At 38.8% G+C, this 15455-nt stretch overlaps 1 protein-coding gene across 1 annotated transcript in view; it reads right to left on the bottom strand.

Annotated features, from left to right (window-relative positions):
* Positions 1-3390: 3390 nt before the first annotated feature.
* The window catches only part of ngfrb (nerve growth factor receptor b), a 59550-nt gene continuing 47485 nt past the window's right edge, over positions 3391-15455 (bottom strand). Inside the window, exons 4-6 of the mRNA XM_061909505.1 lie at positions 11101-11335; positions 8695-8855; positions 3391-6759 (exon numbers count right to left, since the gene is read on the bottom strand). Of these exons, the coding sequence (XP_061765489.1) occupies positions 6422-6759; positions 8695-8855; positions 11101-11335 (734 nt within the window). The 3' untranslated portion in view covers positions 3391-6421. The remainder of the gene's footprint in view (positions 6760-8694; positions 8856-11100; positions 11336-15455) is intronic.

The raw sequence follows: 15455 nt of genomic DNA on the forward strand, positions 1-15455 counted from the left end.
CGCTTGCACACACATGGTTCCCTTCACACATCCAACATTCCTCGCTAACGACCCACTAGAGGTTCCGAGTGTGAATGTGTTTCCCATTTGGAACCGGGCTGACTTCCGAAAGCGGTCCTGGCTATTGGGATTTAAGTCTAACTTAACCCCATGGTGACTTTGGAATAATATAGCAGCTGCGAGGGCAAATGTTGCCAGTGTGGTTCGTTTCATGCGCCATTAGCTTCTCGTGTCACTCTGTGGACTTAATTGACTTGACGGACTGTTTGTCTTCCAGCGCCAGCACATGCGTGAAGCATGAACTACTTCTTGCTACTTTAGCCCCCTCTTGAGTCTTGTTTGGCTAGGATTACATGCCACAGGGGCTTTTCTGACTTTAGGCAATAATGTTGAAATTATCATTTTTTTCCTATCTCAAATCAACGTCTCCCACTGAAATTACTTGAAATCAATATAAGTGGTACGTGACCCCAAAACAGCACAATTTTAACACGAAAAATGCCTTTAGACAAACTTTTTTATAACAATACAATAGAATGAACTACTAAACAAAGGACTATAAAAATGGGACCTATTGCTTCCCTGCTTGGCACTCAGTATCAAGGGTTGGAAATGGGGGTTAAATAACCAAAAATGATTCCCGGGCGCGGCCACCGCTGCTGCTCACTGCTCCCCTCTTCTCCCAGGGGGGTCAAATGCAGAGGATAATCTCACCACACTAGTGTGTGTGTGTGTGTGTGTGTGTGTGTGTGTGTGTGTGTGACAATCATTGGTACTAACAAAAACAGTAGATTTATGAAACAACATAATACAAATGTGCAGCATTTACCTTGGAGGACGGATTTCTACTGTGTCTCTTTCCAGCTGCTTCTCCGTCAAACACACCATTAGCAGCTTTTCCATATATTCACGTACATTATGTCAGCTGTTTTGAAATTATTTTAACATTCTTGGCTGGTATTGCTCATTTTGCTTCAGCATGGCGCAGACTAGCAGTGATACGCTTCAATTGAATCAGAATCAGAAATACTTTTTTCACACCCGACAGGAAATTAAGATTTTCAGCACAATCTCATTGGCGACACGCTCAGTTATGTTTTTTGTTTTTTTCTTTAATTCAAATAATAAAACGATATTTTCTTCTCAGTAATGTCCTTCCCACTTACTTTCTTCTTTCTCATGGTTGGAAAACAAAGTATGTCGATATCTAGCTACAAGTTAATGCTAGCGAGTAAGACCAGGGGCCTTATGTAATAAATTGGAGTCTCATGGATTTCCGACTGCTGATCTGTATTTGGGATCTACATAAATCCTGAAAAATTGCGCGTGTCCACGCCGACGGCGTAGTCGATAATCTTATTTTTCTCTATCTTCATGTTATAAGACATTCATCCTCCGCTGTTGTCATTTCTAATATAAAGTAGTGTAAAGTTCTTACTTATATCTTTCAGTAAACTCGCCATGAAAGCGCTTAAACATACCGGTGTAGTGAGTGTACATTATTCACCCAAGGAACTTTAGTTATTAGAGAATTCCGATCGCGGGGTTTTTCTTGGGACACATTCCCTTTGTTGTTGTTTCCGGATGAGGAGATGCTGCTCTGTTTTTTATTTAACGGCCTCCTGAAATGAAATTTTCTTATTGAAACGGGGATAGCAGGTCCATTCTATGTGTCATACTTGATCATTTTGCGATATTGCCATATTTTCGCTGAAAGGATTTAGTAGAGAACTTCGACGATAAAGTTTGCAACTTTTGGTCGCTAATAAAAAAGCCTTGCCTGTACCGGAAGTAGCAGACGCTGTGCGCGTGACGTCACTGGTTGTAGGGCTCCTCACATTGTTTATAATCATAGCCACCAGCAGCAAGAGCGATTCGGACCGAGAAAGCGACGATTCCCCCATTAATTTGAGCGAGGATGAAAGATTCGTGGATGAGGATAGTGAGAGTGAAGGACTAGAAGAAGAAAAAAAAAATAGATTAAAAAAAATCGAGGGCAGTGGGAGCGTTTCAAATGTTATTAGACACATTTACTAGGATAATTCTGGAAAATCCCTTATATGCATATTGTGTTACTAGTGTTTTAGTGAGATTATAAATTCATACCTGAAAGTTTGAGGGGTGTGGTGACCGCCAGTGTCTCTGATGGAAGCCATGGAGGAGCCAAGAAAGTTGCAGCTGCCTTTTTGACAGCTGCTGCAGGAAGAATGACACAAGCTCCACCCACATTTGTGGTCCTCTCCAAGGTTCTCATAGTCATCATTGTCACCGACGTCCCACTGGGCGTGAGTTTTACTTGCCCTTATGTGGGTTCTTCCGAGGATGACGTAGTCGTAGTGGTTTGTGCAGTCCTTTGAGACATTTGTGATTTAGAGCTATATAAATAAATATTGATTGATGATTGATTGATACAAATATGCGCCACACTGTCAACCCACACCAAACAAGAAAGACAAACACATTTTGGGAGAACATCTGCACCGTAACACAACATAAACAAAACAAATACCCAGAACCCCTTGCAGCACTCTTCCGAGACGCTACAATATACACCCCCTACCCCATAGCCCCCCACCCACCTCAACTTCCTCATGCTTTCTCAGGGTGAGCATGTCCCAAATTCCAAGCTGCTGTTTTGAGGCATGTTAAAAAAAATAATGCACTTTTTGACTTCAATAATAAATATGGCGGTGCCATGTTGGCATTTTTTTCCAAAACTTGAGTTGATTTATTTTGGAAAACCTTGTTACATTGTTTAATGCATCCAGCGGGGCATCACAACAAAATTGGGCATCATATTGTGTTAATTCCACAATATAATTAAGAGTTGGACAATATCGGAATATCGGATATCGGCAAAAAAGCCATTATCGGACATCTCTAATAATAATATGACTCCTTTAGTGCACCCTATAATCCGGTCCTCTCCAAGGTTTCTCATAGTCATCGTTGTCACTGTCACCGACGTCCCACTGGGTGTGAGTTTTTCCTTGCCCTTATGTGGGCTCTGTACCAAGGATGTCGTTGTGGTTTGTGCACCCCTTTGAGAAACTTGTGATTTAGGGCTATACAAATAAACATTGATTGATTGATTGATAGATACTTTTATGTGTAGAAATCTTTATTTATAATTGAATCACTTGTTTATTGTTGAACATGTTTTTAGTTATTTTTATATCTTTTTTTCCAAATACCGGTAGTTGAAGAAAGACCACTACAAATGAGCAATATTTTGCACTGTTATACAATTTAATAAATCAGAAACGGATGACATAGTGCTGTATTTTACTTCTGTATCTCTTTTTTTCAACCAAAAATGCTTTGCTCTGAATAGTAGGTACTGTAGGTAAACTTCTTGCTGTATTTCCACAGACACAATGACAACAAGAGTGTATTCATGAGCTTTATTATTTTAAGAACCTCTCCAATTCACATTAGGTATAATACAGTATTATGCGTTAGTCAGTTAGTTAGTATAGAAGTAACATTCAGTGAGTGTCAGGGCTGTACATGTTCAGTCACCGCCATCAAGCGCTCCCCTCATTTGCATAATCCCTATAACACGCTCAAGTGCAAATTCATGACATATTCACGACTGTACAACCTCTTGCTCCAAAAACAAATACTGTTCAGAGAAATTCAAAATGTCCAGGGAGGACACGCGCAGGTTATTATAGTACAGTCAAAAAAAGAAGGCTTTAGTATTTGTAACGCACAGCATGCATGCGTTGCCATTTTTATATTGGTCCCATTATATTTCTTGTAACTTAAATCCATATAGTGTATATTTAGCTCCTCCCTGCTGGAGTTTGGTATTTACAAGGAATTAACTAAATGCTCTGTACAACATCACCACACAATCTGCAACATGTAAACGGAGTTTTGACACACAGAAGTGCTACATTGAAGAGAATAACAATGAAAACATAACATAACACCTTCATTTTAAAGAACACTAAGCTATTGGTAACAATTAGGACATACATGTCACATTGGCTCCTTCAACAAAAGAAAAGAGGTGCCGGGTTTTCCCCCGGTCAGCATATTTAAATCACATGGAATAAACTGAATGGAAGGCGTGCTTAAAGCTAAAAGAGTTTGATTATGTTGTTAAACTTTTGTGTACATCACACTGAGTAGAGTCAATGTTGTGTTCCTTAGAGGCTGTGTTAAAGTGGCGACACAATCACTCCATTTACCCTGAGAAAGGAGGCAGAAAGGAAAGGATCATACAGTAAGTGCATTTGGTGTGTTCTTTTTTGAAGATGGCTATCGTTTTTGCATGCGTTTTATGTGTCACTGTTTATTGTACAGCAGGCAATCATTCATAAACTCCTGCTGCTTACACTAGGGATGAAGATGAAGTCCGAAAGTATGGACAGTAAAGAATTTTGGAAATCTGAAAGAAATTGAGGGCAGTACTTGGCTGCAACCAGCAGAGGTGCTACTGAGTCAGTCTGTGGCAGTTTCAAAGTCTCCACTGTGACTTTTGGGTGTTTTGTCAAAACTCCACAAAACCTGGCACATGCCTTGCAGGGACCAACAAACTTAGGTGTAAACTTTTGGCCAAATTGGTTGAAAAATGTATTTGGGACTTGGAAACTTAGTTTTTCTAATATTCATTAAACTTTTAGAATATCTGTTAGGGATGACAGTAAATAATATTGGAAATCTGAAAGAAATTGAGGGCAGTACTTTGCTGCAACCAGCAGAGGTGCTACTGAGTCCGTCTGCGGCAGTTTTAAAGTTTCCACTGTGACTTTTGGGTGTTTAGTCAAAACTCCACAAAACCTGGGACAACCTTGCGGGGACCAAAAAACTTGTGTGTAAACTTTTAGCCAAATTGGTTGAAAAACGTCTTTGGGACTTGGAAACTTAGTTTTTCTAATACTCATTAAACTTTTAGAATATTATGCTCAAAAAGTCTATTTATATCCAAACCGCGATTTTTATTTATTCTAATTCTAAATCGATGCATAATTTTCAAGAATTGTTGATAAAGGAAAACTTTTTTTTTTGTGTGCAATTTTTGGATTACAAACAAACAACTATTATTGATATCATTCGTTTTATTTATACTGTTGCTTTCATTCATTGTCGCTTTTCCTTTTTTTTTGTCGTATTTAATTCACTATTTTATTTGTATGTCTTCTCAATTGCTTTGTAATTTCTTATCTTAGGTACTTTAACGCTTGGATTGGGTTGGAGGTTGGCTTGTTCTATTCTTTTTTTTTTAGATTGATTAACAATCTGTGATTTATGGAAATAAAATTTAAAAAACATTTGATTTTTTAAAAGTTTTGTGTGCGTGTGTGTGTGTGTGTGTGTGAATGTGTGTGTTCTTGTATTTCTACCCTTCTTGAGACACCAACAAGGAAAAGTACCTTCCATATAAGGACCCGTGAACAAGTTAGGACATAAATCATGGTTGCAATACGGAAAACCATTGCATCTAATAGGGAATGTCTAATTTACACCCCTGGTGGTGAAATCTATCAAAATTAGGGTGGTCCCAAAATGGAGAGGGATTTTTCAAATTGACTCTGTGTCGGTTTTAAAAGTGCTCCCCCTCTGGTCAGCATATGAAATTACAAGTGTGTGTAAAAAAGTGGAATGCTCCCCCTCTGGCCAACATATGTAATAACAAGTGCGCCCCCTTTGGCCAAAATTAATTAAAAAAATAAACTAAATATGTACATACATACATACTGTAAAAACTCTAAGTAAATAATGACGATTAAAAAACAACTACAAACCAAAAATTTAACAACAAAAAAAAACTAAAAGCTTATATTTTTTATATTTGCATAGTATGTATATATTATTAATGTTGTAAATACAAATGTTTATATATCTAGAATGGGTGGTCCTATAGAGGTAGGCATTTTTTGGAGGTCTCAAGAAGGTAAAAAGTACAACAATGTGTGTGTGTGTGTGTGTGTGTGTTTTATATATTACAAGCATGCATGGTTACATAGTGTGGACCTACAGTATATGTTTGTGTGTGTTGTCTACGCTGTACATGTTGAGTTCAATGTCCTTCACTGTGTTGTATATGGTGTGTCTGAGGGCACCACTTAAGTGTGCAAAGGTCACGTTGGACAAAGTTTATTCCTCATGGAAAGAGGTCCATATGACATAATCCAAACATCCTTCCCCTGCTTGTCACGCTTGCAGGGATCCAGACACTGGGTGGGATGGAGGCCTCATCCGGTCCAGGCTACAATGTACACTAAATAAGGTTAGGCCTGACTTTTAACACATCTTTGGTACAACAAGAAAGTCAGTAAAAGTCAGAAGTGCGCGGACACATCCACATTGGAATGATTACAGATTGAATTCAATTTGCAAAAAAGCTCATTTCCTTGCGTGTGCACACACTAAAAATAAAAAGATCCATCTGGTTTATTTAATCCTAAATTCACACCACGGAAGTGGCGGTGGGTTTCGGGGCGGTTGGGCTGAGCGCCAGACTCTGGGCGACATCGTTGCGGTTAATCTTGCGCAGCGCCGTGCACAAGGCGTCCACGCTGGCGCAGTCCTTGGTCGCCCAGTCGGACAAGAGCGCGCGCACGGGGTGCTCCCCCTGGCGGAAGGTGGCGATACGTTCATCCTCATAGCCCAACAGGCCTGCTAGGTTGCACCAGTCCTCCTCCATGTTGCAGTCGTCCCCTTCGCCGCCCTTGAACAGCATCTGCTCCACTTTCTCTCTGGTGTGCAGGGGGACGAGCAAGCAGGGGTCCTCGTCCATGGTCACCACTGTGTCAAGACAAAATTTTATCAATATCTAAGAAAAATATATACAAAAAGGAATATATATAATGTAATAATATTACAATCAAATATAAATTAATTTAAATCTAAATCAAAATATTAATTATGTAATGAATGCATAAAACATAAAATTACTGAAAAAATAAAACATAAAAAATGCTATTGCTAACAAATTGTAGTTAAAACCGGGGTGTCAAACGTATGGCCCGCGAACAGGTTTTATCTGTCCCGGAGGATGAGTTTGCTAAATATAAAAATGAGCCCAAATTTTTGAATGAAAGAAACTGCTGTTCTAAATGTGTCCACTAGATGTTGCAATAGCGATTCTTTGTATCTATGTAGATGATGCTACATATGTACAAAATAAACACATCAGTCGAGGAAAATGATCCAACTACATAAATAACAAACCGTATTTTTCGGTCTATATGTCGCAGTTTTTTTCATAGTTTGGCCGGGGGTGCGACTAATACTCAGGAGCGACTTATGTGTGAAATTATTAACACATTACCGTAAAATATCAAATAATAACTAGACGTAAAAGATTTAACTGGATTTAGCAATTAGGAGTGACAGATTGTTTGGGAAATGTATAGCATGTTCTATAAGTTATAATTATTTGAATGACTCTTACCATAATATGTTACGTTAACATACCAGGCACCTTCTCAGTTGGTTATTTATGCGTCTTATAACGTACACTTATTCAGCCTGTTGTTCACTATTCTTTATGTATTTTAAATTGCCTTTCAAATGTCTATTCTTGGTGTTGGGTTTTATCAAATACATTTCCCCCAAAAATGCAACTTATACTCGAGTGCGACTTATATATGTTTTTTTCCTTCTTTATTATGCATTTTCGGCAGGTGCGACTTATACTCCGGTGCGACTTATACTCGGAAAAATACGGTCTTGTAATTTGAATTTCATATTTTTTTATCTCGATGGATTGAAAATAAAAATAATTTATTCAGAACATATGAATAACGACAAAGATAGAATGTTATTAACCACAACATGTAAGTTAAAAAAGAAACAATAATATTATGATTTGTACAATTTCAGAATATGCTTGTTGTAATTTTAAAGAGACGAAACAATCTGAAGTTGTTTTTATTTTTACGTTATCGTGCCTTGATTTTTACCAGTCCGGCCCACTTGGGAGTAGATTTTTCTCCATGAAGCCCCCGATCTAAAATGAGTTCGACACCCCTAAGTTAAAGTGTGATTTGGATTAAATATATGAATTTTTACAGATTAAATGCATCCAACTATAAATGTTGAATTAAAAGAAAATGTATAAATGTTTAATAATTACAAAATAAAGAAAAACATTTATTTTATTAAACAGGGTAATTTATTCAACATTTCTTTCAATAATGTACTATCTAAAAAAAAAAAAAAAAAGCAAAACAGCAGAGAAATTTTAAAATGTCAAATTAAGCAATTAGAATGTGAATAAAAATAAAATACAAAGGGAAAAGGGTAATACAATTTTTTGTACTAAAGTATACCTAAAATACATAGCAAAATTATCTTAGATAAATTTCGTTCATCTAAGTATATAAAAATGTCAAATTTTTAAATCTTGGACATTTTTCAGCAATTAATTTCTTTGTCTCAAATACTGTAGGTGAAATAAACTAAGTTCATTTCTGTTAAACTAAATAGCTTGGAGACCTTACACATTCTCATAGAATAATGGAAACTTTTAAATATATATCAGCCCACAATGTCATCTAGGGCCCAACAATCAACACGACACTTCTACTTAAATATATAGTACCTCACTTCTTGACTGCTGTTAAAAAGTGAAAACTGTTGAACGTTCATCAAAATTGTCTTCCTATTCTTTATTTTGGTTTCTGCCTAATATTTGAAAACAGGGTTTTAAGGGAGTGCACCCAGAAATTAACACACCTGTGTGGGTCTGAGTCTGACCAAGCTGCTCCTGCAGACTCTGGCTGTCCACCGAGATGCCGCTGTCGCTGTGCAGCTTCTCGCCCTCGGGCGATGGTGTCTGGTTCTGGTTGGACGTGCAGTTGTTGGCTTGTTGCTTGTTCTGCTTGCAGCTGTTCCACCTATGTGATTAGAGGACAGGAGGACAAGAAGTTAGACCTCGCAAATTGAATGATTCGGCTTGAACAGCACCTATGACGTGAGCATGGACATATTGTACATAAATATGACAGAGGGTTGTCTGGGAAGGAACATACTGTACCCCCGCGGGGGAAACAGATGACCCATTTCATTTTTAACTGCAACAAGGCAACATGGATTTACTACACTGAAACATGTTGGGTTAAAAAATGACCCAATTTTAACCCAACTGCTGGTTCGAAAAAGGACGAGACTAGGGATGTCCGATAATATTGGACTGCCGATATTATCGGCCGATAAATGCTTTAAAATGTAATTTCGGACATGATCGGTATCGGTTTCAAAATTATCGGTATCTGTTTCAAAAAGTAAAATGTATGACTTTTTTAAACACCGCTGTGTACACAAACGTAGGGAGGAGTACAGAGCGCCAATAAACCTTAAAGGCACTGCCACATAATATCTACGGCTTTCCACACACACAAGTGAATGCAACGCATACTTGGTAAACAGCCATACAGGTCACACTGAGGGTGGCCGTATAAACAACTTTAACATTGTTACAAATATGCGCCAAACTGTGAACCCACACCAAACAAGAATGACAAACACATTTTGGGAGAACATCCACACCGTAACACAACAGAAACACAACGGAACGAATACCCAGAAACCCTTGCAGCACTAACTCTTCCGGGACGCTACAATATACACCCCGCCCCCATGCCCCTACCCCGCCACACCTCAACCTCCTCATACTCTCTCAGGGAGAGCATGTCCCAAATTCCAAGCTGCAGTTCTGAGGCATATTACAAAAACTAATGTACTTTGTAACTTCAACAATAAATATGACAGTGCCATGGTGGCATTTTTTTCTATAACTTGAGTTGATATCTTTTGAAAAACCTTGTCATATTTGTTTAATGCATCCAGCGGGGCATTACAACAAAATTAGACATAATAATGTGTTAACTACACGTCTGTATATATCGGCATCAGTTGATACCGGAATCAGTAATTAAGATCCATCCATCCATTTTCTACCGCTTATTCCCTTTTGGGGTCACGGGGGGCGCTGGCACCTATCTCAGCTACAATCGGGCGGAAGGTGGGGTACACCCTGGACAAGTCGCCACCGCATCGCAGGGCCAACACAGATAGACAGACAACATTCACACACTAGGGCCAATTTAGTGTTGCCAATCAACCTATCCCCAGGTGCATGTCTTTGGAAGTGGGAGGAAGCCGGAGTACCCGGAGGGAACCCACGCATTCACGGGGAGAACATGCAAACTCCACACAGAAAGTTCCCGAGCCTGGATTTGAACCCAGGACTGCAGGAACTTCGTATTGTGAGGCAGATGCACTAACCCCTCTGCCACAGTAATTAAGAGTTGGACAATATTGGAATATCGGATAAAAAAAAAACATTATCAGACATCTCGAGACGAGACCCTTATTTGAGTTATTTTAACTCAACATTTTGGGTTCATTCTTTTGCGATGAATTATTTAACCCAAAAGTTGAGTTATGCTAACTCAATGTTGGTTGATTCCTAACCCAACTATTGGGTTTAGTTTATTTAACACAAAAGCTAAGTTATGGTCACTACAATGTTGGGTTATTCAACTTATTCCCAACCCATTTATTGGGTTGCGCAATTTAGCACTCCTTGACCCAATATTTGGTTAAAAAATATACATTTTACTGCTGGTTAGTCCTACTCCTTCCCAACTACTGAGCAAAATTATTTTTATTCCATTTAAACATACTCAAAAATAAGATATGAGTGACTTTTTTGTTACAAGAATTGCGGTATATGGTCATAGTAGTTCTATACAGCATGTTCAAATAAGTTCATGTACATAAAATGTGTGATTGTAAATAATGTTGATGATTAATCCATAGTAAAATTTCCTTCAAGAAAAAAGTTACTTTTTAATAAAAAAAAAAAAGCCATTTACCCAAAAATGCGTTACAAGTAGAAAAGCAACCCACAATGGTTTATAGTTTTGAAAACCCAGAAATTTAGTTAAAATAATACCCTTACAACCCCAAAAATTAATTTCTCTTCATAAAAATAACTCCAAAATTGATCCCAACACTTGCAACTCGTAAATTGAGTTATCAAAATACCCCAGCATGTTTTAGTGTGTAGCATAACACATACTGCATATTGCACAACACAGCAGGAGCAGCAGCGACGTGTTCATAGTTCAGTGTTACCTCTTGAAGATGATGAAGGCCACCAGGCCGACGACCACGGCCGCCAGGATGGAGCAGTAGACGGGTATGAGCTTGTCGTTCAGGTTCTCATAGATGCCCTTGCGCAAATCGTCGTCAGTGGTGGTGGCGCTGCTGTCTGTTGGGCCGTCGGGCGGGGGGCTGTCGATCAGTAAGTCGTCGTCGGTGAACATGGAGACGTCCGTGTAGGGCGTGGGGGACACTGAGGGGTACTGGGCTGTGAAGAACAAAGAGGCAAGTCGAGGATTTATTTTGGGTCATACCGGAACAGAAAAAGTGCCTTCCGTACAAATTTCCCCTATTTTCCCTGAAATTTCACTTATTATCCAAGTGCAGCTGTAGGTGTAACTAATCAAGATAATTAAGAATTGACAAAAAAATACGATTGAGAAATTATTGCACAAAACAACTCTATACATTTCAGGTTTCCTTTTGCCTTTTCCCTTTTATCACACATGGCGTCCTTTAGGGTTCCATTTTAAGCCCCTTCTATTTCATTGATTCAAGGGTGTGCACACTCTTTGAGTTAGGGGCCGCATTAGGCAAAACATTTTTGGCTAGGGCTGAAAGCTGACTGCATGTAAAGTAACTATATATATATATATAATATAAATGTATGTATATATGTGTGTGTGTGTGTGTGTATATATATATATATATATATATATATATATATATATATATACATACTTTATATATACATATATATACCCACACACGTATATTTAGTCTTTACATATATATGTCCACATATACATATTATAATAATATTATTTACTGTAATTATTAATATAATATATACATTACAGACCAAAAGTTTGGACAATATTGACAACATCTGAACATGTCACACCCCTTCTCGATTGACATATTTTACAATCAAGCGAAACGCAACAAAAATGCAACAAACACAGTGAAATATGAACGGTTGAAAAATAAACCCATTTATAATCTGATACATCACTAAGGTTTAGAACTTTGCCGTAAAAATCTCCTTCCGCGTCTGTCCCTGACTCACGCATTTCAGGCTGGCCGCTGTGGAAACGCTCCCCACCCACACTGCTTGGTGCCCCGTCTAAGCTGCTGTGACTTAGATTACCATAGTAACTAGTAGGGGTGTGGGAAAAAATCGATTGGAATACAAATCGCGATTTTCACGTTGTGCGATTCAGAATCGATTCTCATTTTTTAAATAATAAATTTTTTATTTTTTATTTATTTATTTTTTTTAATTTTTTTTTTTTTTTATCAATCCAACAAAACAATACACAGCAATACCATAACAATGCAATCCAATTACAAAACCAAACCTGACCCAGCAATACTCAGAACTGCAATAGAAAGGAGACACAAACACGACACAGAACAAACTAAAAGTAGTGAAACAAAAATTAATATTATCAATAACAGTATCAATATTAGTTATAATTTCAGCATAGCAGTGATTAAAAATCCGTCATTGACATTATCATTAGACATTTATAAAAATAAAAAAAAAGAACAATAGTTTCACAGTGGCTTACACTTGCATCGCATCTCATAAGCTTGACAACACACTGTCCAATGTTTTCACAAAGATAAAACAAGTCGTATTTTTGGTTCGTTTAATAGTTAAAACAAATTTACATTACAGGTGTGGCCTAATCCAATTCACAGTTGATCATAATTAGGCACAAACACTGCGGGCCAAACTTCTGATGTCTCGTGGGCCACACTGAAGACTCTGGCGCGCCATTAGTTGGTCATTGTTTTAGTACAATTCTGCACAGTGGGCAAAAAGGTAGCATGTGGGACTCCTAGTCAGGATATCGAGGGTTCGAATCTCCGCTCGGGCATTCCTGCGGGAGGTTTGCATATTCTCCCTGTGCAGGTTTTTCTCCAGGTGTTCTGGCTTCCCCTCGTATTTTACAAATATGAATTTTAGGACTAAATCATCCATAGGCGTAAATGGATGTTTGTCTATATGTCTGGGGATAGTGACCTGTCCAGGCTGCACCCTGTCTTTGCCCAAAATCAGCTGGGATAAGCTCCAGCTTACTCTTGACCCTAATTAGCAGCCTGTATCAAAATAACTCATATTTTAAATTAAATTGGACTCTAATGTACACTATAGGGATAGGTACCGTTCACATTTCAGTTGATACGGTACCTATTACCAGTACATGGTAATCAATATTTGTTGAACTTTGTGTGTGTTCAAATGTTGATTGTTGAAAATTAGCTTTTTTTAGTTAACATTTGATACTGAAATGTGATTACAGATGATTATTTAGTTTTTTTACACTTTTGAATCTCATTTGCAAGTATTATATTGTAGACTTTGCGTGCAGTTGCAATTCCAAGACGTTATATTGCAGTCGCGTGTAGTCAATGGTCTGTTGCCTTAGCTATGAAGTAGTCTTTGTTGCCCTTAAGTTGATTGTAACGTACATCTGAGTTGTTGTTTTCAGTACCAAATTTGTAAGTGTTATGGGCTTCACGGTGGGAGAGGGGTTAGTGCGTCTCGGGATCTTTCTGTGTGGAGTTTGCATGTTCTCTCCGTGAATGCGTGGGTTCCCTCTGGGTACTCCAGCTTCCTCCCAATTCCAAAGACATGCACCTGGGAATAGGTTGATTGGCAACACTAAATTGGCCCTAGTGTGTGAATGTTGTCTGTCTATCTGTGTTGGCCCTGCGATGAGGTGGCGACTTGTCCAGGGTGTACGCCGCCTTCCGCCCGATTGTAGCTGAGATCGGCACCATTGCCCCCCGCGACCCCAAAGGGAATAAGAGTTAGAAAATAGATGGATGGATGGAAAATCACCGCTCTAAATTGCTATTGCTAATCTTAAGCATGCCAATGCCAACTCCAATAAAAAAATTTGAATCTAGAGTAGCACATTTTTAAAAAAGTTGCCTTGCACTTTTGTTTTTGAGTGCCTTCTTTATATTACTGGTAACATTATAAGGCAAGCCGGCTGAGTCTGCTTGGAGTGCTATACTGCTTGTTTCCCGTCCAAGTGCTTGCGCCGGTGTCAAGTTTGCAAACGAACCTGTATGTGAAATATGGTACCGTTTGATTTTATGTGACTCTTTACCCACATTTTGGTTGGTAACCATTCCTACTCATGATTCTAACAAGGTAACCTAAATCATGACTGTGTCAAAAACACGTTTTTAAGCGATGATTATCACACAGACCACAAGACAGCAGCAAGACAACAAATCTTGCCTAGCGAGTAAAAAACTACATCAGGAGGTTGCCTACAGCCACAGCTGTTAATACCAATGTTTTAAAACCCGGCTCTTATTAGAGCTGATGATTATTTACTCATGAACTCTGCAAAAATGGTGGTTCCCCGATTCAGGAACCTTTGCATTAGACCGTGCAAGTGTATCTAATGTTGTGTCCTCTGCGTGTATATTAAAGCGAGGTCATCTCCCCTCGCCCCCTTAGGGGACCATTAAGGAGCAAATTCGTTCATCCAGTCCAGCTCCACTGCCATTAACGCTGAGCGCAGATGTTCTGTGGGAACCTTGCCGCCGTCGCCCACTTTTACCGTTACTGTTACTCAACAACACTAACAGGAAGTCATCCGCTTCATTTCCATGGAATGGGAAATGTAAGTATATATAAATATATCTATATACATACCTCAAGAGACAGGTGCGGGTAGGTCATTACTGGCTAGTGAGACGAAAACATTAGAAATGAAAGGTTTTTTGGTGCGCCGTGGTGAGCTTTTAGCTGGTTTTACGGCGACTCTTCAAAGCCATTGATTTCTCCAGCCTCACTTGAAAGACTTTCATTTCAACCACTTTTTCTGACATCAATCTGCAATCTGCACAGAAACACATTGGGCTCTTGTGATGCACTGCGAGTGTATTGATTTACCTTCCCATGTCTTCTTGCCTGCTTGAAACCAGACACCATTCACTGACAAAGATCCTCTTTGTCTTGCGCGATAGCCCACTCCCCATGCTTTATACCCTTCAATCCTCTCTTCCCCTTTTACTGCTTTCCTTCCTCAACAATCAGTCATGCTCATTTGGCAACTCTTTGCTTTAAACCTGTCTTGTTTTGCCTTTCAAAAACGGTAACTCAATATATTCCTTGTCTCGCCCAGCTGGTTATGTCCTTTTTATTCATTTAGATTGCCTTTATCTGCCCCGCATTTTTCCATATGTCTAAGATTCACAGTTACAAAAGGGCCTTAAGTGCCTTTCCTTAACAACGTCGGCCTTGGGGGGGTTGCACCACCCCACGCTGAGCTCAGCATCTTTTAACGGTGCACAGACAATACACTTAAAATGGACTTTAAAAAGGCGATGTATAATGAAAAATCTGTTTTATTATT

This window comes from Nerophis ophidion, linkage group LG08, assembly GCF_033978795.1.
Source record: "Nerophis ophidion isolate RoL-2023_Sa linkage group LG08, RoL_Noph_v1.0, whole genome shotgun sequence".
In the NCBI taxonomy this organism is placed as follows: Eukaryota; Metazoa; Chordata; class Actinopteri; order Syngnathiformes; family Syngnathidae; genus Nerophis; species Nerophis ophidion.